The following is a 26857-nucleotide window of genomic DNA, read 5'->3' as shown; positions in this document are numbered from 1 at the left end:
CTAGTATATAGTATATATAAGGCGTGTTTAATTTTAAACTGACCATTTATGCTGGCCAATGCTGACCATTTATTTATTTACGTTTGTTAGTTACTTAGTTAGTTAGATTTTTCTGGGAGACAGTAAATAGCTTTCTCATTTTATTTTCAAATTATCATGACTGCTCCGGCAAGGCCCTGTGTTCACTCGGCTACCGGAACGTGACGTCACGGCACGGCCAGCGGGCAGCCATTCAGTCAGACCCCCGCGCCCCCTTCCGCCCGCGCACAGCACTCGTGTCTCAGCCCTGCCAGTCACCCGTGTACTGTACCTCCTCGGCGGGAGGGGACATGGGACTGCGCCGCGAGGAAGTTAATTTCCCCTTCCCTCCTGGCAGCTGCTGAATGTTTCTCCACACCTGCAGATTAGATGACGGGCGAGCCACACCGGTGGTCAGTCTGGTCTTGCCCTGGTGCCCTGGTGTCTGGCGGGGAGAGAGGTCATAGCGGTATTGGGAAAGCAGCGGGAAACGGTGTGCCGTTTCCGCTTCGGAGGAGTATCGAGTGGAAAAAACACAAAAACACACTTGTGTTTTTGTGCTTACCGTCCCAGAATAATATCTGCTGTGACGCAAGTTACACAGAATGCAATAAATACAGGTGCTGTATATTTCTTCAGCACTATAGTTTTGTTATTAAAAATCCACTGGATACTGGACAAATGGATGTGAAAAGATACATTTGGTCTTGTTATAGTATTGCAATGGTATTGAATAGTATTGTATTGTTTCACTGGGGTTGTGACATCAGTTGTGTTGTTACCTTTGCTCAACAAGTTAAAACGATTAATTTAATTATCAAAGTGATTGTCCTTTATTTTTATGTCCCTATTCATTTTCAGCAAAAAGATAAAATCACACCAGGATTATAGCCAGACGTTTTTCTATTGGGCATTACATTTCCCACTGGCAGTCTTTCTGTTGGTTCACCCTCATTGTAGGGGTGTTGCGGTATACCAGTTTTGCGCTAATCATGGTATTCAAAATGGAAACGGTAATATCATGTCAATAATCCAGCCACGAATATACCGTATTTGACCATAATAACAGCGTTAAAAATGTTTCTTTAGTAAACAGTTGCTGAGTTGGGTTTTAAAAAGAAAATAACATTCATCAGGCATTCACTTTCACGTTCATCTTCTGTCTCCCTCTCCCAAAATCACATCTGAAGTCTCGCTTTTGGCTACAGACAAAGAAATACACACTCTCTAAGTGTCAGAGACAGACTGCTAGCACATTGCTGCATGGCACGTTGCTACTCAAACTTGATTTATGCTTCACGCATCCGGGAGGGTCGTGAGGGTCCGCACAGGCAAAATTATGTCACATCAGCAGACATCAGTCCCTCCATAAAACCCTGCACAAAGGTCTTCCGCTGTTCCACGTGCTCCCAGAATTTTCTAACTACGTAAATGCGTCCATGCAGAAATAACGGCAGCACCACAGGAGTTTGGGATGTGTTCATGTGTACATTCAGCACACTTGTATAGTGGGCACCTGTTGAGTTAACGTATATGTTAGCATAGCTTGTTGAATTGCTAGCTAGCTAGCTAATGGCAAGGTAACGGCAGCAATTCAAATAAAAATGGGAAAAGGGTTATTGCCAATAGATTTACAGGCTAAAGGCCTAAAGGTGTCTTACTACCCCAGAGCACAGTAAATACAGTACAGTATTGCATTATTACAGGATACAGTATTAAAAGTGATACACTATTAAGACAAGCAATATTTCATTTTCTTGTGAAGGAGATTTAGGTAATATAGTCATGTCTGAGAGTGCACTAAGAATGCACGCTTGTTTTAACTAGAAGGCCTATTTTTACTCACACACACGCACTGCACTCCTGACTGTATATAGTGTGAGGAATAATTTGTTATGACTGATTTTACAGAAAATGTGTCTGATTTTTGTCAGATTTGAGCCAAATAAATTTGAAGTTGCCTTTTCAATAATAGCATTATTTTAAAAGTAATTGCTATCGATAGATTGTTACAGATATTGTGACATTATCGTTATCATAATATTGTTTGCCACAATAATCGTATCTTAGGCGGCACGGATGGTGCAGTGGGTAGCACTGCCGCCTCACAGCAAGGAGGTCCTGGGCTCGAATCCCCATCGGCCGGGGCCTCTCTGTGCGGAGTTTGCATGTTCTCCCCGTGTCTGCGTGGGTTTCCTCCGGGTACTTCGGTTTCCTCCCACAGTCCAAAGACATGCAGGTTAGGCTGATTGGGGACTCAAAATTTCCCGTAGGTATGAGTGTGTGAGTGAATGGTATGTGTGCCCTGCGATGGACTGGCGACCTGTCCAGGGTGTATTCCTGCCTTTCGCCCAATATATGCTGGGATAGGCTCCAGCCCCCCTGCGACCCTGTTCAGGATAAGCGGGTTAGGATAATGAATGAATGAATCGTATCTTATACATTTGATATCATGACAGTCATTACTCATTGTGTCCATGACTGAATAACTTGCAAATAATCTTGCACTTTGGACAACTTAATTTATTTTATTTCTCTGCTAAAGGAAGTGTGACTAAAATGGAAGGAAGTGTGCTTAGACTTCTGGCTTGTCTGAATTACAGGCACATTTTATTTGACCTGCTTAATGCGGTGACCATCTCTAAACCTCACACATGATAATATTTCACTTTTAAGTGCTTTACTGGGAAAATAAGATAAGCACACTTGAAATACTTACCAGTCCACTGCAGTAGCTGATAATGCCCATTCTCCCTACTGCAAGTCTAGTGTGAGGATTATTTCATATATCCGAGTGTAGTGAATCAAAGCTTACATAAATATTCAGTGGAAAACATTGCCTGCCATGCATCAAATTTGTAATTTATCCCTGAGAAATTGTGATCGATTGACTCTTCATACAAACAGGAGAAACAGAAAGAATCAGTTTAATATTTCTAACTGTGCAACAGCTATTTTCTGTCTTTGCATCAGTGGAAAAATAGACTAGTTTGGAAGTAAACTATGGTAGATCAGAGCCATTCTGTAGGCACTATTATTCAACATCCAAAAAGCACTAATGGAGGTGAACAAGGCATCGAGAAACAGTCTACACCAGATGCCAATGCAAAAGCCTGCAATGCAAAATTTATTTATTGCATGAACAATTTCCATTATACCAGACTCTACTTTTAGTGCAAAAAGCTTTATCATGTAGTGATTGTATGGGCCTTGCATTTTTCTTCATGTGCTGAAAGTAAAGTCACATATTGCACTCTTGTTTGACTGGGTTCTACCTCTGAGTAATGTGCCTTGTCCTAAGTAGACAGTGGACATGCTTTCCTGTGGGCTTCTCTCAGTCAAGTGTTTTATTATTTAATTTGATTAGTTCCTCAGTAATAAGCTGCCACTGAAGAATACTCTTTTCATTTTCAATATTTCAATAATTTAATCTTCCCTTGTGTGTATTCTAATTACTTAAACCTATAATGAATTAGTAATATTGAATAACCAATTTTGCCAACAGGCACTTAAAATCAACTTCACCTTTTTAACTAATACCACTCTAAATGCACTCAAATTTCACTTTGAGTGCACTTTTTCGTTGTTTTGTTTCCCATGCCTGATAATTTTGTGTATTTTTTATCTGAATATGCCATAACTCAATGACCTCTCCAGTTATCCATTAATATGTTTGGATTATTAAAATTAATTAGTTATTGTTTATTATACAACAGTTCATTACAAACGTATTCATTACTTTGTTATTGGGTGAGAGACATTCCAAGTAGAGCTATTATTTCACGAAAAGGCACTCCTAACTTAGCAAAACCTTGTTACCAATCAGCTATGTTTACCTTCAGTTGATTCATTGTATCAGCCGTATTCATTGTAGCAACACTTCAGAAGCACTCCGTAGTGTCGTTAAAATGTCATAATAAGAAAGTTTGAATCTGAGTTACAGTACTATGTCGTTCCTTTTTCATTTATAAACGTATTTGGTAAATCTGTTGTAAAATTGCAATAATGCACTCGAAGTCGTGCCTTACTGTGAGATATCACCACTGCTATGCTGATGTACGGCACTCCCCCCTCAACCTCATGACTGGGACCACAGCAGAGCAGTGCTAATATCTCACGGCAAGGCACTCCTTCTCATGTATTCTCGCATAAAAATCTGATTCCTGAATCTGAACTGAATCTGAACTGAATCCTGCTCGGAGATTTTGAGGCTTAATGATGGAGTTGGTAGATACTGTGGGCGTATGTTAAGCCCTAAGAGAGGAATCTGGTTGTGGTGGTCCAAATTTCATGGACATTTCCTGGAGCAGCGTAATGTGAATGGGTTTAATTCTGATTATATTACGTTAATGCAATCATGAGGGGCGGGATAATGATTGGTTATTGGGGTTTTCCGTGATGGAATTAATTGTTTTGGAGGGGTTAGAATTAGGAACCCTGCCCATATCCTGTTATTTTCCTCCTAAACCACAGTCCTTGGCAAAGATCAAGATAACACATGTAAAGCAGATGGTCCTGCTCTTCTGTCTTCTGTGCCGCTAATCAGGTGCTAAATATCAGGCCTTCTGGTCCTTCTCACACTCGTATGCCATTAATTCTTCTCCCAGCTTGCCAGTCAATACGTTCAAATATTTACAACAAAATTCTCAAAGTATCCAAAAATATTTTGTGGTTCCCTTTTTCGAGAGCCCTCTAGCTCCTCCTCACGACACAGTGCTGAAACGCCGTTCGATCGAACGTTCGCGGTTTTCCTGTATCACCCATACGTTTAAGAGCAAGCCTCGGCCAGCCTCACTTAATTTGTTTGTACTGCAGCCGTTAACGGCGTGACAGAAATCAGATTTTAAGGGAGACAAGAGACAGCCTGCCCTTTCTCATTTGCCAGTTCACCAAACGCTTAGTCTATGGTCTACGAGAGGAGGCAAGTCGAGGATTCCCTGCATGTTTCAATAGTGTCTCGAGTCATTCATTTGACCCATTTGTTATGTTGAGCCATGGGGAAACCTGATGGGGCTCATTACTTCACTCAGTAGTGATAGAGGAAGGAGGGAGCTTATCCTCTCACTTATAATTTGTACCGACACTCTCGTGGGACTGTGGCCGTCTGCCAAGTCTCGCAAACCTAACCTGGATTTTCTATTTTCTTTTGTTGAAGAAAATAAATGAGTTTGTCCCCTTCTCACACCAAGCCAGACAGCAGGTTTGGTGTATGAAGTTAAACTATTGGCTGGCATTGTTGGATTCAATACCCTTTCTTCTGGGGATATAGAATACCCAGAGTGAAAGTGCTCATTGCTAAGATGATGTAACGTTCCTGCCGATACAGTCAGAAAAATAAGGGGGGAAAAAACGTATTGAATGTATATGGGTGGGCAGTGTATTTGAGAATTTTAGTAAGCGCTGTATTACTGCAGATAAGTCTTTCTTATAATGTCAGGTGGGTGGGGGTAAACTCTGTAATCTATTCTCATGCACAATCCCTGGGGCCAAAATCCATTTCCATTAAAATTTCAATTGCTATAAATTAGTTTGGGCTTCTTTTAGAGGAGAAAGGAAAAAAAAACTTGATGTGCTGTTTCCAACCAGGGAAATACTCTGTATCAGTGTTGACATAATGTTAAACAATCTGTCTCAGTTCTATTACATGAAAATATGGACTACATTTTCATTTAATCATGGCGCGGCAGTGTAACACTGTACAGTTTTGAAAGTTAAAATGTCACGGTGTTTCAACTTCTGAAACCCACGTCATTGGAAGCTCTCATGGGTGGAATGTAAATATTTGCCAGCCATAACTGCTATCATTTCTTCCCAACACAGGATGTTCATCTCCTCAGTTGAATTACAGTGAAATGACTACCTTTGCAAAATGTCATGTGACATCAGGTTTTATAAGGAGGTGTTACAGTGCAGTATGAGTACCATCTCATATAAGACTATATTAACAAGATTGAAATGTAGATATTGTGCTCTGTACTGGTTTCCCTTGGTCATGGAAGGTTCATAAAGTAACATAAACACATATCATTATATGGTGCTGCTGGATCTTACAACTATAGTAGTACAATATAATGAGAGAGTATGCCCATTGCACAGTAAAAAGTCAAATATACCATACCTTAACCCTATTAAAGCACTCATATTTATTTATAGTCATATCAACACTGCTGTACTTATTACTGCTGGAAATGATTAAATCAGTTTAAGTAAGAAACTGGATGGAAAATCACTGCAGTAATCTTCAGCAACAAACATATAATAATTATTTCCAAAGACTGAAACATTTTATACATGTATGTTTTTTCTGTGCTTCTTTTACCATGTAAAGAATGATATGTGGCTCACTAACCTGACTCTCTAAAATCTCCTCTCACCTACATTGCTTTCTCACTGAGGGCACTGTGACTAAACTCTAGCCTTCAATAATACCTTCACGAAAACCGAGAAACTGAAACAGTCAGGAGAAAAGATGTGAAAACTGTTGCAGAAAAGATGTGTTCTGAATTCAAAGATATTGCATCGTAGACATTAGTTGTACAAATAATAATAACAATAATAATAGCAATAATAATAACAACAATAATACATTAATTTAAAATCTACTTAACTCTTTGCACAATAATATGTCTTATTTGTGTATTACCAATAATGTACACCTGTTCTGTTACAAGTGTTCAAACGTTTTTGAATTCTATCAGAAAGGCCTTTTTTAAAAGACCATCCATTTCCACACCATCCCTCTCTTTATTAAAAGCAGAATAGAAGTAGCTTGGGTCTGACTTCAGAGTGGCAGCATTATCTCCGTGAACCAGCAGCAGCACTGAATGAGGCTCATACTGGTCTGCGATGGATTCGTTGATGACTCTGACCTTCGATTCACAACACTACGCCCTACACTTCATTTAGAAATTTGTGCACAGGAAGTGTACACCCAGAGCTTCGTGCCTCCTTCATTGTTCAAACGTGGACTTGAGTGTACATGACCTAGAAACCCCAGGTGTTGTTAGGGAGGGGGGGCACTGCTTGGAAGGAGAAATAATTGGATTTCAGTTCCGCATCCAGCTCCCCACCATACAAGCTCTCAAAATGAAAGTTCCACATCACCCTGAGAGGGTGTGCAACAGTAACTCTTGAGGTCATAGGAGAGGTCACAAGACCTGTTCTCCTGTTTTGTACATTCAACCGCCCCTTTTGACATGTGATAAGCTGTCGTACCCCTCTTTTTTATCTTGATGCCGTATATTCTGTTGAGTGCAGTGATAGGAAGGCAGTCGTGTTAATCCTATGCCCAGTCCAGCATGCAAGGATTCCTGTGACCAAGGTTGTGATGTTCTGCATCTAAATGGGTTGTTTTTATGAAGATGGTGATAACACGTTTTTTTAAGGTGTGTGCCGGACCCATTAGACTCCAGCAGATTTGTTTAAGTTGGCAGAAGAATCCGGAGTGGACGGTAATGACCTGAGGCAGGAAATGATGATGAAAAATCCATTAAATAATTTGGAATTTTTACAACCTTATTACAAATATAAAAGTAACTAAACATGCTGTTACCCATTTATCTAAAATGTATTTGCTTTGTACATTTGATTCTTCTCTCGTTCTTTTTCATTATTTGGCCCAGCCATACGCCACAAGTCATTTGTAAGTTACTCATGAACACATTTTTTTTTACAATATCAGTAAGTATTCCAGAAAAAAAGTCTGCTTATGAAGAGTAGTTCTCCGGCAAATTTGATTTGTCTTAATATATTCAACCAAGAAGATGTTTATGGAATTACTCAGTAAATTGCGGTAGTTTTTTTTACATTTCTTCGTCTCACCACTGAAGTTACTTTAATGTACAGTAGTGCACGTTGGATTATTAAACATGTAATTAGGTCAATATGCAAATAGTATAATTCAAGCTTGTGTGATTTTCAGATTTTTGTAGGCAGTTACATGTGTCATTTTGAGTCACACAAGCCTTGAGGATTTGTGTAGTTCAGGAAAGGCAGAGAGTTCAGAAACATGTTTATTTGTTTTTAAATAGGGAAATGATTTTAAGAGCAACTGACTTACAGTAACAGCGTAGCACAATATATTGCAGCTGATTTTCCTTGTGGATGTCAATCATTGTCACAAAGCTCCCTTAAAATTCAGAGCCGAGTACCGGATTTCAGCACGTTGCAAATCAGAACGTGATTACATCCTGTGTCATTCATATTTAGATTCTTGTTGACTACAGCTTGTTAGTTTTATCTCAGTCAATTATTGTAATGGAGCTGAAAGAATTCAGAGGTCCTGTTCAAAAAGCAAGCTGCACACATACTAGCCATACTGCTTGAGCTCTCTCTGCTGTCAACAGTGAACATCAACCGATATGCAAAGCTCTCGTGGCCGATGTTTAGCATCCTCCGACGTTTTCCCCCTGCGAAGCCCCTCTCTCCTGTTGCTGTGAGACCATTAAAGCTATTGATCACTTAGGAATGTTTCACATGTGAAGGATCTAATTAAGGGGTCTCCATTTGGCTGTCAATTGTGTCTGCGCTGGAATCACTAGACCGAACAATGTCCTTAATAGGAACCTGCACTGTAAACAACGGGAACACAGGTGCAGGCGAAGGCTTTCTGAAAAAGAGAAACTGGGAACAGTTTTAAAACGCTCCGAAGCAATTCAGCCCCATTTTACATGCTGCTCGCTGGGAATAGAAAGTAGCCGGCGCATGTGAATGTGTGTACCCGTGCCATAACCGGTTCAAACCGGTTAATGGGCCTGCTGCTATTCTCCCATCATGCTCATGGTGTGATTCTCTTGTTTGATTTGCAGAGAAAGTGAGCATGCACTCTGCGTATATCGCTCCCTTCAAATACATGAGTCCTGGCATGCCGAGCACAGAAGATGAAGACACTTTGAGTAAGTTATTTAAACACTACTACAGTACAACCTACTTACAAAATTTTCAACCCTCCTATTATATGTGGGGTCAATTAGACCCCATTCAGTGTTTGACATTTCTTAAAATCCAGTTAACCTTTTTTTATATTGATACTGTATGATTTTTATTGAATTTGGTAGGATTAGTAAAAATGCTATCAGAATAATGTCCTGTACCATCTTTGCATACAAATGTGTTGTGCAATGTTATTTTGACCCTCTATTACTGTATAAAATGTAAGAAAATGTACAACAATTAATTGTGAATGATTCTGGTGGTACTTATAGGTGGCATACAGGTGCCAAACTTTCACTTACTGTTCCTTAGGTTCTAAAATGAGATGTTTGTCACACATTTTTCATATTTATGGTTAAAGGCTAAAAGCGACACACTACATGTCAATATTTTTCTATTACAATATTTATTTTTACTCAATTTGACCCCAAATGTAAACCGGACATCAAATCTTAACATGATAGGAGGGTTAAGAATGGCAGTTTTTAGCACATGACCCTCAGTGGGATGGTGCTGAGGCTAAATGTTTCAGCCATATGGCAGTGCAGACCACTCAACTGAAACATGAAATTAACTATCTGCACATTTAAAACTTGAGGAGTTGGTATCAATCACGTAGTAAAGTTGCTCAGATCTCAAATTAAAATAGCTTTTATTTAATTTATAGTGTATATGTAGAAAATAAGGAAGCATGTGGACTATGCATTCTGTAAAAAAAAATGTTTTTAAAGAGCATTTGAATAGGAATGTTGCTTTCATTTATTTACAGTACCACTATACAGTATTTGGATAGTGCATCCAATGTCCTTCAAGTAAAGTTGATCATATTTGTATTTCAACATAATCAGTTTTTGGTCTGTCATTTCAAAATTGCTAATTAGGGCTCAAACAGACAATATGGTGTAATGTAAATGTCAGTTCTAACACTGCAAGTACGTGTCTAATCACTGTTTTCATGATTTTATTATAAAATAATGTCTTAATGGCATGAAAGGAAGCAATACTTCACTTGCATTACTTAAAACACTTTCAGGTTTAATACTGGCAGCTGTACAACTATTCTTGTTGAAATCCTCTTACGGCTTTAATTACTGTTTGTGAAAAAGAACCTGTCTGTCGGTATACTTTCATTTGAAATAGTTTCAAAAAAAGAATTTGACATGAAGTAATTGATATTCACTCATTATGTGAGTGAATTGTCCAGTTTTTTTGTCCTATCCTTTGATATTATAATTACATGATATATTTTTATATTATAACTTACATAACATAAGCAGCGCACATGTGTATTGCTTTTGCTGCATATTTAGCACATATTTGTGCACAGACCTATGGAAATGTTTTAATCATGCTTGCCAAATTGACATTGTTTCATCTTGCCAAACTTACCATGTTCAATAAATTATCCTACATCCCATTGTTTGTTCAATTCTGTAAGCATTCTTAGCGTCCCTGCTATAGAAAGGCACTTTTTCACCGTACCATATCACAGGTGAAATGAAGTTCCCTCTGCCACAATATGCATCTCTGTCAGTTAGCACGGTACTTTATAATAATACTGGAGGAAACTGAGGGATGCTGTTAAGAATGGATTTCATAGTGTATGTTTGACAAGCAGTGTTTATGTCAGCGTTTTACAACTCAAAAGGAAATGAATGATTAATGTAAACAAATGAGTGAGATGTCAGCGATTACTGTGATTATTCAAACAAAACACTCGGTGCGCCAGGCAGGTCCTGTACACTTCCAAACACGTTAATTGGCTGTTAGGATGAAAGCAGAGGATGTGGTAGGACTCTTTTCAGTCTTCAAAACAAAGCAATTCAAGGGCGCTATGCCCTGCGAAATAGGACAATTGGCAAAAATGTCAGGATGCTATTTCACAAAATAAACACAACTGGCAAGACATGACAGGCAGCAAATGTGAATTAAATGCCCGTCATTTTGCAGCGTCTGATTACTACTTTTCTCCGTGGCAAGCGGATTTAAATAGACACGGATATGAAAAATCATGAATGGTCATATCTTTCCCGGAAGCGGAGTAGCTTGTATATTGGAAGAGCATACCATCAAATTGACAGCCTCTTGGCTGTTCTACTGCAGGAAGTGCTAGCTGCTCTCGTTTCCTTCTGTTGCTCGATTCTATTGAATTCCGGCAAGCCAGCACCAATAACCATACCAGAAGCTCATACACATAGCTATGCAAACACATTGCGAAGAACAAAATGAGCCACAATAATCTGCTTTATTACAAACACAGAATTAACTAATGCAAGATATGCTTTGGAGGTATTGCGAAGCCAACACTAAATGAACAAAAGTATGTGTTTTTTAAAAATAAATCAATTGCAATTGTAAACTCCTGGTGCTTACATTCTCATACGTATATAGTACACAGAATGCATCCCCAATTTGCAAGCACACAAACATTGTTTGCATATGTACTGTATTGGTGCTTACAGTGGGCTCCAGAATTATTGGCACCCCTGACTGGCAATGCACAAAAGTACTTATGAAAAAATTAACAACATGATTACTAGAAATTATTAATGTTTCAGTGGAACCAAAATCAAACATTCATTTAATAAAAAATAAATTTAACCAAAATCAAAGTTTCATAATTATTGGCTCCCCTGGTTTAGTACTTGCTCCATGCACCTCTGGCAAGGATAACAGCATGGAGTCTTTTCCTGTAATGCTTGACAAGGTTAAGGAACATATTTGGAGAAATGTTGCATTTTTGGGTTTGCACTTATCAACTACCCTCTTCAGTTCAGCCCGCAGGTTTTCCATTTGATTGAGGTCCAGCGCCTGTGATACCCAAAGCATACCTCAAAATCCAGAATCCACAGAAATGGTTCCGTGACAACAAAAGCAATGTTCTGCAAAGGCCATCTCAGGCGTCTAACCTCAATCCAATCGAAAACCTGCAGGCTGAACTGAAGAGGGTAGTTGATAAGTGCAGACCCACAAATGTTAAGGATCTTGCAAGGATCTGCATAGACAAGTGGTCCAGAATCCCTCCAAATATGTTGCTTAACCTTAAGCAACCTTAACCTTAAGCATTACAGGAAAAGACTCCATACTGTTATCCTTGCCTGAGGTGGATGCACCTGAACCAGGGGTGCCAATGATTATGGAATGTTGATTTTGGTAAGATCTCTTTTTTATTAAATGAATGTTTGATTTTGGGTGGTTCCATTGAAACATTTATAAAGTACAGTATTTTTCACATTTTCAGAATTTTAAGCATTTTCAGTTTATTTGTGTAATCATATTGTTTATTTTTTAAGGGCCGCCCATAATTCTGAAGCCCACTGCATATGGCAACATACATAGTCAAACATTATTATTAACCTTACACAATGAGCTGATTGGATGAACTGTGGCGTGTGTCACGTATGTGCTGTGATTGGTCGTTAATATGGTAATGTGGGCGTTAGACTAGTCGTAAAGAAAAACACGATTTGTGGATAGAATTTACTGTGAATAATGCCTCAAATATCCTCTAATGAATGCAGGTGATTCCATATGTGCCCGGTGGTGTATAAATGCACACCATCACACCCATTGGCAAATCGTTTCCCCAAAAATGGAAATTTAAATGTATAATTACATTTATCTGTTCGGGAGACATTTGTTTATTAGTGCAAAAATATATTTGTGAACCAATTATTTGTATTTGTGAACCAATTTTTTTGTTAATAAGTTATATTTTTGCATCTCATTTTATTTGTGTAAGGTTCATATTAGTTACTGATTTATGAGACAGTAATGAACCCATAATATATATGAGACAATAATAACCCGATAATAATAACCCCATACTGTACACTCTCTCTCTCTCACACACACACACACACACACACACACACACACACACACACACACATGCACGCATACACGTCTATGTTACCAAGAGGACATTGTCACTGTAGACCTGCCAATAGGGGACCATAGTTTCTGCATGACACCATGGTCCCCTGTTAGATAGGTAGATAAGTGCACACACACAAATATATAATCCCACAAACCATCACACACTAGCTCCCTGACCTCCGCCCCAACAGGTCTTATCTGTGTTTCTTTCTCTTGTTTTTCTTTTCTAATTACTTAGGAGTAAAGACGCCTCGGAAATGTGCTGCAGTCATTGCGTGTTTGCCTCTTGTGTTATGTAGCCCGTCACCAACTGTCTTAGTTCATTGGAAACATCAAAGTATAATAAGGCCGCTATATTGCTGTATCCTCAAAGACTAACGCCTACTGCTATTCCTCTATTATAAGGGGATTGATGCTTTGCATTGGAAACAAGGAACAAATAACACCCACTTTAACCGCAGTGTCAAAGGCAGTTTCATCACAGATTACAAAAATAATTTGCAGGCTAACACCCCCGTTTTAGCAGAACTGCACCTGGAGTTTTCTGAAGACTCTTAAATAAAACAGTGTTTTTTGCTCTGGCCTTAGGGAACTATGGTTGTGAGGAGTGTGGCAAATACAGTATGTACAATTATCATGTTCTTTCTCTGCTGAGGAAATGGATGCACCTTCTGCTTTTAGATGTAATTGTTTTCATTTAAAGTAAATCTGCTATATGTGCAGTTATATATATATATTTAAACCAGCTGTCCTTAATGTATATTCAGTATAGCAGCAAAACATAAATTCCATAACCAAGAATACATCCGTTCATGAATTTGACTTATATTCTTTTGGCTTCTTTCTTGACTATCAGGTACTAGCAGCGCTGAAGTAAAGGAGAACAGAAACATCGGTAACCTTGAGGACTGCACCATTATGCCAGGGGATCGCCAGTCCATATTTTTCTCCGACACACCCAGGAGCGGGACCCCTGGCCTGAAGAGGAAGCGCCCCCTGGAGGAAGGCAATAACGGACACCTGTGCAAACTACGGCTCATCTGCAAGAAGCTGTCCTGGTCCGATGCACCAAAGAACGCCCTGGTCCAGCTGAATGAGCTGAAACCAGGTCTGCAGTACCGCATGGTCTCTCAGACCGGGCCCGTCCACGCGCCCCTGTTCTCCATCGCCGTGGAAGTCAACGGCCTCACGTTCGAAGGCACGGGCCCCACCAAGAAGAAGGCCAAGATGAGGGCGGCAGAGCTGGCCCTCATGTCCTTTGTCCAGTTCCCCAACGCCCCCCAGGCCCACTTTGCCATGGGCAACCTGGGCAACCCCGCGGCCGACTTCACCTCCGACCAGGCTGACTTCCCGGACACGCTCTTCAAGGGCTTCGAGCCGTCGGCGCGCGCCGACAGCTTCCCCTGCTACCGCTCGGCGGAGAACGAGTTGCTCTCCAGCGCCTTCCGGCACGGGAGATTACTCTGCCACACGTTGGACCTAATGGCCCAGGCCAAACAGAACAGGCACAGGCTGACGGCTCCCGGAGAGGCCGAGAAGAGCGCGGTGGTGCTGCTAAATGAGCTGCGGCCGGGCCTGAGGTACGTCTGCCTCTCGGAGAGCGCCGAGGGCAAGCGCGTCAAGAGCTTCGTCATGGCCGTGAGGGTGGACGGCAGAATATTTGAAGGCTCGGGACACAGCAAGAAGCTGGCCAAGGCCCAGGCGGCGCAGATCGCTCTACAGGCGCTCTTTAACATCAGGCTGGCACCTGAAGGGAGAGCCAGTCATACGCCCAGCAGGAATAAATGCCCTCATTTACCCCAGGTGAGCATTGCCAGCTTGTCATTGGCAGGCACGCAGTTCCTTATGGTGCTCTATAATAAACCAAATCAGCAGGAGTGCCGGGAATTTGTGGAATTATGAGCCAGGGCTTAATTAAGGGGGAGGGGCGATGGGAGGAATGGAGGGTGTGTGAGTAGGCTGACTTAACATTTACATTGGATAGAAAGTGTGGCATATCTTTCCCAAACACGCACATGCTCTGTGTTCACAGGAAAAGCAAAGGCTATGGGTAAACAGAATCTGTGCAGTGATCTATTCAGATGGAAAACATGTAAATGAAGGCAAATTATCATCCCGGTGTCTGTAACGGGAGGGAAAACAGCTACTTTGAAATGAGGTTTTCCGTATGTTTAGAGAGCTGTAATTGGGAAGGGCTTTTTTTTTTCCTTGTTTTTTCATGTGCAGCACCTCGGTGTCGACAAACATTCATTCGATATGTTGCCCAAAGGAGATGGAGAGGCAGAGAGCAAATAGACAAACAGACCACAAACCAATTGCAATGGAAAATTAGTAAAATATGCAAATAACACTCAGAGTAGGGAAACTCGTTTTAAAAACTTTTTTTTAAGGAACACCGTTGAATGTTCAGAGCGATTCAAAATGGCTCCTGACCCAATCTTGCATAGAAACATGTCCTGTTTTTTTCCACTTCTTACCTGCTTTCAAATGAATACTGCTATGATTAGTTTTTGCCTGCCAGTAAATAACCTATTTTGAAAGTTGTGGTAATTTTAACACTGTTGTTACCTGGGAGCTAATCTGTTATTTTGTTTACTTGCCATGGATTGTTTTGTGTGTTCAGAGTGAAAGAGTTTTTTGAGCTTTATAAACCTAACAGAGCTGGTCCCAGGGCTGTGTGACCCTGCTGAATTGCTCTACAGCGTGTGTATGTTGCGTCTGTTAGTAAACTGGGTATGTCATATTAATATTCCCCTCCTGGCTAGCGGGGAAAAGCCAAGAAAATGTTGTCCTTCCTCCCGAACAACATTACCCAAACAACCTGCTCATGTCTGCCTTGGAGAAACTTTTCCTTTCTTCTCTCGCTATGGTGTTTAAAGGGATTTTCAGAGGATTTGCCTCACCCGTTTAGTTCCAGAAATCGGTCACTTGTGGAAATTCTTGAAAGTCAGACGTGTTGTCTGCTCGTCGGGGAGAGGCGGTTTTGAAGTGGTGAAGGACACACATCAAACGTGGAATTCCCTGGGATCCTGACTGGATCATCTGCTGTGGGTCCTTCCTCAGCCTGAGAGCCCTGTGGCCTGTGGATCACTGATCTGAGATCAGAGATCTGGATCTGCTTCCTAACAGCCCTCCAGAGGCCGTGTCCAATAGCAGCCTTGTGGCCAGGAGTAGGAGAAAAATTGTGCAGGTCTGCATTGATTATACCCACGTTCCTGTTGAGCTTGGAGCTTGAGCAAAATTGTGCGTATACTTTACGTATTTTAAGCACAGTGACATTTTCTTTGACATAACTGGCATAGTCATGGCACTGATATAATTACAAAATGTAGCATTATGTGAGTAATGAAATGAAGTGGGTGAACCTGATTTAAATAAAGTCAATGGCACTGCTACCCAGAAGTACCCTGCTCATGTGTTAAAATTCCAGAGCAATAACTGGCACAAAATGAGACAATGTAGCCTACCCCAATGGAGTCACATGACTCTGACGTAGTGCAGTGGAATGGGTTGAGGGCTAGGGGTGTATCGCCGCTCGACAGGTGTTCTAGAGCATTCCAGCGAGTTCCGCTCAGATTCAGTGAGTCATGATGAATCAGTGAGACATGGATAGACGCAAACTGAAAAAATTTGAAGAAAACAATGTCAGTGATGGCCAATGATGAGTATGAAGAAATGGTGGCTAGTTTCGATGCGATGTGTAGTGCTTAGGTCAGTCTTTTTACTGTAGGGCCAAGGAAGCAGACACAGTGAGCAAATTGTAGTACAAGGACTAACACAGATCATAGCACTTCCGAGTCCGTCTTTTTAATGATACTAAGGCATGTGGAACATGGTTCAACTGTGCAGTCTGTAGGTCTGTAATGAGTGGAAAGTGTGATGTGCACTGGCTTGTAAGGATTATTTTCTATGTTTTTCTGATGAGGAATTCCTCATTATAGTTAAAGGTTGTTTACATACCTTCTACTATATTAGTGCTTAGCATATAGGAATAAAACTATGAGAACAAAGTATATTATATTGAAATGACAGATTGTAGTTTGTTATCAGCATTGAATTGATGTGTGGATGTCTCTTCAGCATATTACATAAATATAACTTCTTAGAAACATTTTATCTGAACGGTATGCCATAATGACTAAATAACTCTACCTTTCTGTCGCATGTTAAGCTATTCTAATTATGCTACAAATGACAAATACCTAATGTCACCTGTCATAACAAAGGTTTTATGACACTATCATAAAATGTCACACTATGCTTGGAATGTACGTAAATGCCAATTAGCAGCACCTAAATTCAGAGAAACACTTTTTTAACCCAATAATGGTCTGCTCTGTGCAGCCACATAGACCATAATGTTTATCGCAGCACGCATTATGAGAGTGTTATGTTATTCATCGTAAGTTGTAAGACACTGTCATGACTGGTTATGCTTTATGTAGGCTTTATGGCACATAGTTAAAGTACAGTGTTACCTTACTTTCTTCATAAGCCCCAATGAAGCACTCTGCTATGGCACTAAGACCAGTTTCTGGTGGCAGATTTTTCAAGTCCCTTAAATCTGTGAAAATACCATTGTGCCATACATGAATCCACACTTCCGAACAACCCACCCACCCATCCACCCACTCAACATGAGTACAGAACCGGGATGGAACTACCAGCTTACAGTGGGTACTTGCTATTGATTTGACACAATCTCTGGCAGCCTTATTTTCTGTGTGCCTTATTTTCACAAAGTAATTTCTTAGAGAGTACCGCAACACGTAGTCCGAAGAAATAAGACTACTTTGTAATTAAATACTTTTTTGTTAAGCACCATTATGCCAAAGCAAATGAATATTAAAAGGAGAGATCAAGGTGAAAATGAGGCAGAGGCAGGGAAAGGGTTAAAACAGGGTCTTTATAACAGATTTGGTCTTTGGAGATTTGAGAAGGGGGAGCTGGAAAGCAAAGGGTCACCTTTGCAGAAGAATGAAATGACAACTAGTCACAAGTGAGGAATTCTGGCATGGTGGGGAACCTTTCCAAGCAAAACTCCCCCATGTTAGTATTGGCTTGCCCCAGGCAAAGAGGAACAATAACTTTCCACTCATATATGAAAATAGAATTTATATATTGCATGCATGCTGTGTTGCACTACACCTTTTCAAATTACTTGCATACAGGCTGTACTGATTTTGTGAATGCAACACTTAAAGATACAATAGGTAAGATTTTTGCAAGACCATTCTATTAAAACTCTTCCTATCATTGAAAAAGGCTCACTGACATGTTGACTCTCCCTCTGCCTGTGTTTATAGTCCTTAAATTCGGGTTTCAAAATATACAGTTGACGGGCCGACACTCTGTACCAAAACATTGTATAGCTGTAAAATAATTCAAGCTCATTGGTTGATAATTGGATCTAATTTCCACAGCCAATGGCATTTCAATGTCAGCGCTTTCACAGAGAAGGGGGAGGAGTAAAAAGTGTTGCAGTTTGAAGGTGTTTGTTGCTGCTATTCCTCTCTTGACCATTAGAAGCCTGGAATTACCTATAACACCAAAGGCTGCCAATGCATCTGACACTGTACTCAACATGCAGAACACACAGTTCTGTGTTGCCAAACCAATCAGTGTGTTCTATTATGAATTGTGAGTTGATACAGAACATGAGGGAAACCTGTAAACATATGAACTGTACGTTACAGAAAGTAAGGTATTAGGCACACTGTAACTAACTATTTTATAGTAGTAGGAATTTTTTGCCAATGCTGGTCCCTGACTTTGTTGGCGGGAATGGTCTTACCTTTCACCATTATGATGTATTTGTTTCCATCCATACATCTGTCCATATCCTTTCTTTCCTCAGGTGAGTAATATGCTGCTTGAGTAAGGTCCATGGTGTACTGCTACAAGCTTATTTTTACAAACACCACCACTTTTATGGGTATGCGCACACAACTTGGTTAACAAACCCCGTGTTCACAATTGATAACCACCTTTATGATACCAGTTAACTCCAATTGCAGTTATGTTTTGTGAAGCCAGCTCAGGCAGATAAACCCTGGGTATGTTGAGCTTCCTTCGTAATATACCCTATGGTTTAGCACTCCACAGACAAACACTGTTTACCCATAAACACTGGCATTTGTCTGGCTTAACGGCATAATGATGCCAACAACAATGCTGAGAAATTATCAATGACCAACATGTAGAAATCCAGTGTGCCATATATAGCGTGTTCGTAGAAAATGTAGGCTACAACGCTAGTCCAAAGGTAGCTTACCTTATAAACAGTAACAACAACTATAATGATACAAAGTTTCACAAGCAATGTATGGTATCATTTCACGATGTTATGCTGTATCTTTGTGTGAAGCCGCATTTGGAACAATTTTACCGTACTCATACTAAGGTACAGTCAGCTAATTTGGCTCACCTACAGTACATCAAAGGAACTTTATACCCAGATTTCTCCCAATGTATGCCCAAACAAAAGACGCATTTCTGACAATAGAAGCTTGTCTGGCATTAAACAAGAATATTTAAACAAAACACTCGCATTATGTTTTATTGCAACGTGTCATCACAGAGACCGATAAAATATGATCTCCATCTTTAAAACCAGCTACCCAGTCTCATGGAAAATATGTACCACTGAGCACTTATTTGCAGAAATGTAATTACATTCACACAGGTACACTTTGTTGAAGTTTTGAAATGAAATGTCCACTGGGGGTGCTAAAGGGAAGTTTAGACAGGTAGAACTGTTTTAAAGGTACAATGTTGTGTTAAAACATTGTTGCAAGACCATTGTAAATCCCTTCCTATTCTTGAAAAAGCCTCATTTTGACTCAACCTCTGCCTGTGTTTATAGACCTTAAATTCAGGTTTCCAAATATACAGTCTGTACCAAAACTACAAAAAACCTATTGCATAACTACAATAATTCAAGCTCATTGGTTGAAATTTTGTTCTAATTGCCACAGCCAATGCCGTTTCAACGTCAGTGTGTTTACAGAGAAGGGGGAGGGATAAAGAGTGTTGTGGTTAGAAGGTGTTTGTTGCTGCTATTCCTCTCTTGACCATCAGAAGTCTGAAATTACCGATTGTACCTTTTTCGCTTTTAATTGGTATATCTCAATTTCGCTGTACAAAAATGGATGAATACAAATGAACCCACTCCGGGCCGAATACAGGCTGATGTGACTTAACGTGACACGTGATGGTGCTAAATGTGAAAAATTGAGCAGGGTTACAGTGTGCAACCTTTTACAAATGCTCCCAATATAATTCACTTCATCTTGATTGCTCAAATCAATGCTATGTGAATCAATAAAGCATGCAAGTGGCAATGTATTCTTAGAGATGACAAAAGTAGCCTATATTGTGTATCTACTTCCACTGAATTTACATTTGCTTTTGAATTTACAAGGTATTCAGACAACTCCAATATTACTATGCGTGTATTATGAAATTCCATATGTATAATTGCATTAAATGTTGAGTTTCCCATTTAGAAGTTTAGGGTTCTTTATGTACTTACATAGTGTGTTGTACAGTACATCCACGTGTACAGGTAATTACACAGATGTGGTACAAAGCCAAAATGGAAGGTGACCTTAGCTAATGCTTACCTCATGAAAACTAGAAGGAGATTAATCAACACATTTCCGTTAGCCGTTCCATTAGGCAGTGTTTTTACCTTAGAAATTATCAACAGTTAAAACTTTTGAAGGCAAATCAGGGGCGTATTATGTGCACGGAATTTGGCTAAACTCGCTGGTATTAATTAGCCATTATCTCACTGATGCTGATAGAGGAAATAGGTTTCCCTAGGTCTGCAAGATTTCTCATCGTGGAACTTGCAGAGGAAAATGTAATTTGGCATCAAGACTCAGGGCACATTACGGAGTGAAATGATTACCCTGTGTCCGGAGGTTGATTGGGCACTTAATCTCTCCTCTGTGTGACAAAGACCTGAAACGCTGCCAAGTCAACACAAGCCTTTCATAAGACAGAGAGGATCTGCTTCACTGAAGGACAGACCAGGGTCTTCAGTGGCGTGCAATGCAAGCTGTCGACCATGTCGCTAAAGGGTGTGCACCCAGTCTGACCTTGAATGAAGTAAGGAAACGCATAAAAATGGTGGAGTAGAAATTAGGGTGTAGTGGTATGGCAAAAATGAAATGTCTGCCATGATGCCCATAGAGATTTCCTTCTTGAGCCACAAATTCCTCTTTAAATGAACACACTTAGATTAATTTGAGAGAATTTCTACACTGAAATATATTTATTATGTAAAATAATATTCTTGAGAAGCATTACTTATGATGATATGTTGCACTCTTATTAAGATTGACCTATGGTGCAGTGATGAATCTGCCTTGTCTACCTTTGAACATGTTTCACTGTGTTTCAGAGATAATCATTTATATCCTGATCCTTCAAGTCGTTTTTTCGCCACGCATGTGTGAATTAAACCCGATTTCAGACACACCAAGGTGACCTCATCTTCCAGAGACCAGCTTGCAGATTGTTTTCGATCTTAATCTTTGACTCTTAATCAGTCTAAATATAAACAGCCTTTTGCTGGCCGTGAAGAAAAGACCATTAATTATTATTGCCACGTCGAATATACAAATATACAGCCATAAAAATTGTGAATGAGAAAGTGTGAACACCACGGGAGGCATTCACACTTATAAGGATGAGGCTGTGGTTGCCCTCTCTGTCATTAGCACTGGGTGAAGAGCGCACATGCTTCTTAGGGCCAATTCACATTTCTTGCATATGTGATTAAAAACGAACAGGCATACTTATTGTGGAGAATATTGGCCAATGGGCAAAAATGCTGTAAAAACACAGGATTTCAGAAAAGCACTGATCATTCAAAATGTGTAAACACATTCTCAAATGTTAATTTAATTTTAAAAGCCCTGTGAATATTTAAAAGCCCAGGAACGATATTTCACTGAGTCATTACCCCCTTTCCCTCCCACTAATGGGCGATAGACTGCTATTTTATTTTGAATATGTTACAGCTACGAGTTAAAGAACCCTTTTATGCCATAAATGATCACACAATAATGTTTTTACTTTTAACAGGAAGCACTTTGTCCATGAAAAGGTTATAACCATAATGGACTGTCTCGCACTTATGCTAAATCTGACCTATAAGACTGTTAAGTCTACTCCAGTGCATCGGCTCCTGTTTTATACAGGGAAGCATTGCTGATCCTGAGGAAATTGGCTGAAATACGTTCGGCTTAAATCACCTTTGGGAATAGTAGGCAACCCATTCCTGGGCTCCCTGGTCATCTGGCTCCAAAGGGGGGCCCTGGTTTATGAGTCAGTAATACAGAGCCCCTGTTCCAGTTCTACCTTCCCCCTTACACAGGCTCGTTCGGGTGGACTGTGCATTAATAAGGGAAGAAAAAGAGTAAAAAGAGACCTCACACTTCATTTAAAACGTAATCAAGTCCATTGCAATTTCATAGGTGCTCAGGTACCAAATAGGTTCTGATAAATCATAGCTATAGCTCCCATGCCTCACATTGGGGAGGGGCAAGTGGAGGGGTTATCTGTGCTTGTCAGGCTACAGAGGGAGTCCCTCCCTGCCCTTTTAATGACCTTACACAGGAGAGGCTAGCCTTCATCTGCCACCATCTCTTCACTCTGATGGCCCCACATAGTATTTCCTACCACCTACAGACAGTCTGCTCTTCCCCCTAACCCATATCCCCTCTAACTCCCGGGGTGTCCTTAGTTAACCAGTAGAGCCTGGATATTGTCCAGCACTGATGGAATTATTATCTTCTTATGGACATGAATCCTTGCCCAGTGGGAAATATCCAGGTGTCTGTAAGAGTAGCAGGACCTCTCTGATTTTACTTTGCTAAAGTTCTGTTTTATTTTCAGGTCAAATTTGAGCTTAGATTTACAGTATAAAAGCCATTATAAAATACAATCTGATCTGTTAATAGCAGTGATAAAATAACAATATACCACAGCTATGAAGTCCAATGCTTGTTTACAGTTCTATTTCAATTTTCACTCCGGGGCAAAGCGGTCATTCAAGTCAAAATGAAAAACTGTTAGCCAATGTGCGTGAATCAGCTTGCAACACTGTTGCACAGGATTTGCAAGCAAGCAGGGACTGTCTCCACTTCCCCATGATCCAGAAATCTGATTGTGGGTCTTGTGGCGAGAGAGATTTGCGTCTGCAAGCGGGCAGAAGTGCGAGTCTCCAGTGATCGAGACTTGGGGACCGGAGTACATGGAGCGACACTCGCCACGTCGAACAATGCACCTTCTCCAAAAAAATTTAATGAGCAGACCTACTGCAAGCAATGTAATCCCACTGATATTGGACATTTAGTGTAAACCTCAATAAGTCAAAAACTAGTCCACTAAAGCTAGCTTGCTTGCTAGTTAGCTAGCTACTTTGGCAGAACAAAAGTTTACTGAAGTATAGCTTGGCACTAGGTGCGAGTGGGCAGGAACTATTTTCTTGGAAATTATTCTTGTGACATTGTTAATAAAAAATATCTGTATAATCATATTTGGTAACCATTTTATGAAAGCAATACCTCACTCCAGGCCCAGACTGTGGTATATTGTAATTTTATGACAGCTAAGTGGGTTGCAACGTTTGGCCAAACAAGGCCCCTTAGCTGAGAAACTTACAATACACCACTGCCTGTTGTGAGTTATTGCTAAATATATATATATATATATATATATATATATATATATATATATATATAAATATACAGATATTACTTCTGAAAATGTGTGGATTTTTAGACTACCCACAGATATTAGGCCTTGGCCTACTTTTAGAGACCCCTTTGCATGCATACATGAACTGTATGTATGTATTTATGTATGTATGTATACTGTATATACAGAACATATACGCTCAGTGATCACTTTATTAGGTATTTATTACACTTATTTTTTATATTTATTAGACTTCTGCTGCTGTAGCTTATCCACTTAGAAGTTTGACGCGTAGTGTGTTCAGAGATGCTCTTCTCCATACCACTGTTGTAATGTGTGGTTACTTGCATGACTGTCACCTTTCCTGTCAGCTTCAACCAGTCTGGCCCTTCTCCTCTGACCTCTCTCAGTAAAGTGTGTTTTTGCCAGCAGAACTGCTGCTCACTGGATGTTTTTTGTTTTGCACCATTCTCTGCAAACTCTAAAGACTGTTGTGCATGAAAATCACAGGAGATCAGCAGTTTCTCAGATACTGAAACCACCCTGTCTGGCACCAATCATTCCACAGTCAAAGTCACTTAGATAACATTTCTTCCCTGTTCTGACATTTGGTCTGAAAAACAGCTGAACCACTTGACCACGTCTGCATGCTTTCAGGCATTTAGTTGCTGCCACATGATTGGCTGATTAAATATTTGCATTAACAAGCTGGTGTACCTAATACATTGCTAAAAGTGTATATAATGAGAAATACCTGGTATTCATGTCTGACTACTACTCTTGCTGCTAAGACCTGCCGTGTACAGTACACAATGTGAATATGTATTTGGATGTTTGTTGCTGGGAGGGTATATGTGGGATCTGACAGAGACATATGCAGAGCTGACTGGGGCTGAGAATGTATGTTCTTTAGGGGGAAAGGGGAGCTCAGCGTAACGAAAACACCTTGACGATTAATTAGGCGTTGGATTGCTTGCAGGGCACAGTATGTCTTTCAATTTATAATACCAGACTTCCTGTAAAGATCAGTCAATTAATTTTCCAGGTAACCTCGGAGTAAGCTTAGGAACTGCTGTGTTGTGTTGTGTCTTGTGACATATGAATGTGTGTTAATTTATGTTAGTAAACTATTCATCATTTTCTCATGTTAGCTTTTGAATGTTAATCCAGTATATGATATATTATTAATGACGGTTAATTCTGAATACTGAAGGCTGATCTTTCATAAATATTCCAAACACGATTCATTGTGACATGCTTCATCTTTAAGCAGCAAATTATGGTTTCATGTTTGACAGTTATGACTGAAAAATGTTGATCATATAACAACAGCAAAAATAACTGGGTTTTTTTCGGGAATTTCCACTCATGCAGGGAAAGCGTTTTTTTTTGTCACAGGTGTCCACAGTATTCCACTGTTTTATAATAATTTAATCTCTATATTTTCATTATTTTTGACTTGTTCTGTCATGTCGGCTTGACAAAGGTAGTCAGAATTCACAAAGAAAAACTTTTGCAGCCCTTTGCAACAAACTTGAAATGACCTCATCCTGTTTTTATTCTAAGTTTATTCTAAGAGCTGGAAAAGCAGTAGGCCTACTTAGCAAAAGTGGGTTGTCTTTTTGGTCTAGTGGGTTCTCTCCTTTGTTAAGTATACCTGATCGGTACAAGTAATGATGACACTCTGGAATCTCTCACTGCCCAGCTAATTTCAGGTACATTGAAAATCCATTTCTTCCTTCCCGTGTCTCTAGCTGTGCTCCTGGAAACTGCTGATTCATTTATGGGAAGTGTTATTGCATTAGAAAAATGTTTCAGTGCCCTTATGTGATAACACATTGGAAATATCCAAAAATGTTTAAATATAACTGGCAAGAAATAGAGAAACATGCTTGAGGAGTTAATAATACAAGGAAATATTTTCCTTATCAACTACTAGCCCCCTCTTGTGGAATTATCAAGTCCATCACCCAGGTTTGAAGATGATAAAGAGTCAAAGTCAAAAGCTATGAAGCTCCATTAGAGAGGTTTGTATGTCATCAGTTGCATTTTAATATAAATTCCAATTTAGCTTTCACTCTAATAAAGAAACTATTTTCAACTGGATATTATTTGCGAGACTCATTTAGCAACCCTGCAAGAAATAAAAAGGTGATATTCCTGTCTCAGTTTCTAGTGCATGCACTCCTCCACACACCCACCCACGCTTAAGTATTCGCATGTACATGCGCATTTAATGGTTATTACCTGTCATCCTCATTCTTTAAGAATTTGAGTGAGGTGTCAAAGCACTCCATGAATACAGCATCTCATAGATATGTTACTGTACTGGAAAGATATCTGAAACTTGAGGGGTGCTCATTTCAGGGGAACAGGGACAGCATTTGGGTTTCTTTGCTTTCCTGTATTTATTCATTTATATTACAGGATTATATTTGTGTAATAATCAGGCATGACCACAAGAGGATATCTTAGAACTGTTTTACAGAACCTGTAGAACAGCAGCCAGACACTAGCTGAGGTGACACGGGTAGGACTCAGTGTGATTATCTGTAGTAAAGTCTTGGCATTGGGATTGGGGCTCAGATGCACTTTGAACAGGTAGTCTTATGTGAACAGAAGGGGGAAGGCAGGGCTTAGACCCTTATTGGTCCGCACACCCCAGCCTTTCCAGAAGTGATGGTGGCTCCTGGCCCAGACAGACGCTCACACTACACCGTGACTGACTGGCAAGGGAACGAACAGAACAAAATTCCAAAATAAGAAGGCAAATAACAAAGTTGTTCTTTTTTTTTTTTACTGACGCATTCAGAAGCTACTTGAATGATTTGCAGTGTCTTATAACAGTCTGATATGCATTTGAATGCGGGGACGGAGGAGGGTGGAATCTGTATGGAGATACTGACAAGTCACTTGGTAATTATACACTGAGCAGCCCAGCTGTCAGAGGACTGGTGTATAATTATCATAGGTTGCTGCACATATGACAAGGATGAGCTGTTTTCTTTTTGTCTTGGTGTTTGTCTCAAACTCTGCCCCCCCCTTCCACATCCTACAATATATGCTAATGATGGAACCATACATGTGTGTGTAATAGAGCTATTAACTAATATTCTTGCATCTAATTTATGGATACTTATTATCCTGTATGCCCAATGAGCTTTTCTCAGCCATGCTCATTGACAGATAGTGTCAGAACAAGTTTGATGCACAAACACACTGTTCGTCTGGAGGAGTGAAGGATTATGGGTAAACACAAAGAGAGCAAGGGCCAGACTAGTTCATTAGGGATACTATTTTTGAGTGTTGGTCTGGG

General features: G+C 40.0%; 1 protein-coding gene across 2 annotated transcripts in view; it reads left to right on the top strand.

Annotated features, from left to right (window-relative positions):
* The window catches only part of adarb2 (adenosine deaminase RNA specific B2 (inactive)), a 160628-nt gene that overhangs the window by 94315 nt on the left and 39456 nt on the right, over positions 1-26857 (top strand). Inside the window, exons 2-3 of one of the 2 annotated variants that reach the window (XM_061237544.1) lie at positions 8826-8912; positions 13685-14631. In XM_061237544.1, coding sequence (XP_061093528.1) covers positions 8826-8912; positions 13685-14631 — 1034 coding nt within the window. Of the gene's footprint in view, positions 1-8825; positions 8913-13684; positions 14632-26857 lie in introns of those variants that run through there. The other variant, XM_061237545.1, reaches the window with a different exon arrangement.

Source organism: Conger conger, chromosome 4 (genome assembly GCF_963514075.1).
Source record: "Conger conger chromosome 4, fConCon1.1, whole genome shotgun sequence".
NCBI lineage: Eukaryota > Metazoa > Chordata > Actinopteri > Anguilliformes > Congridae > Conger > Conger conger.
The sequence above is the reverse complement of the archived record's forward strand: the minus strand, read 5'-3'. Positions and strand labels throughout refer to the sequence as shown.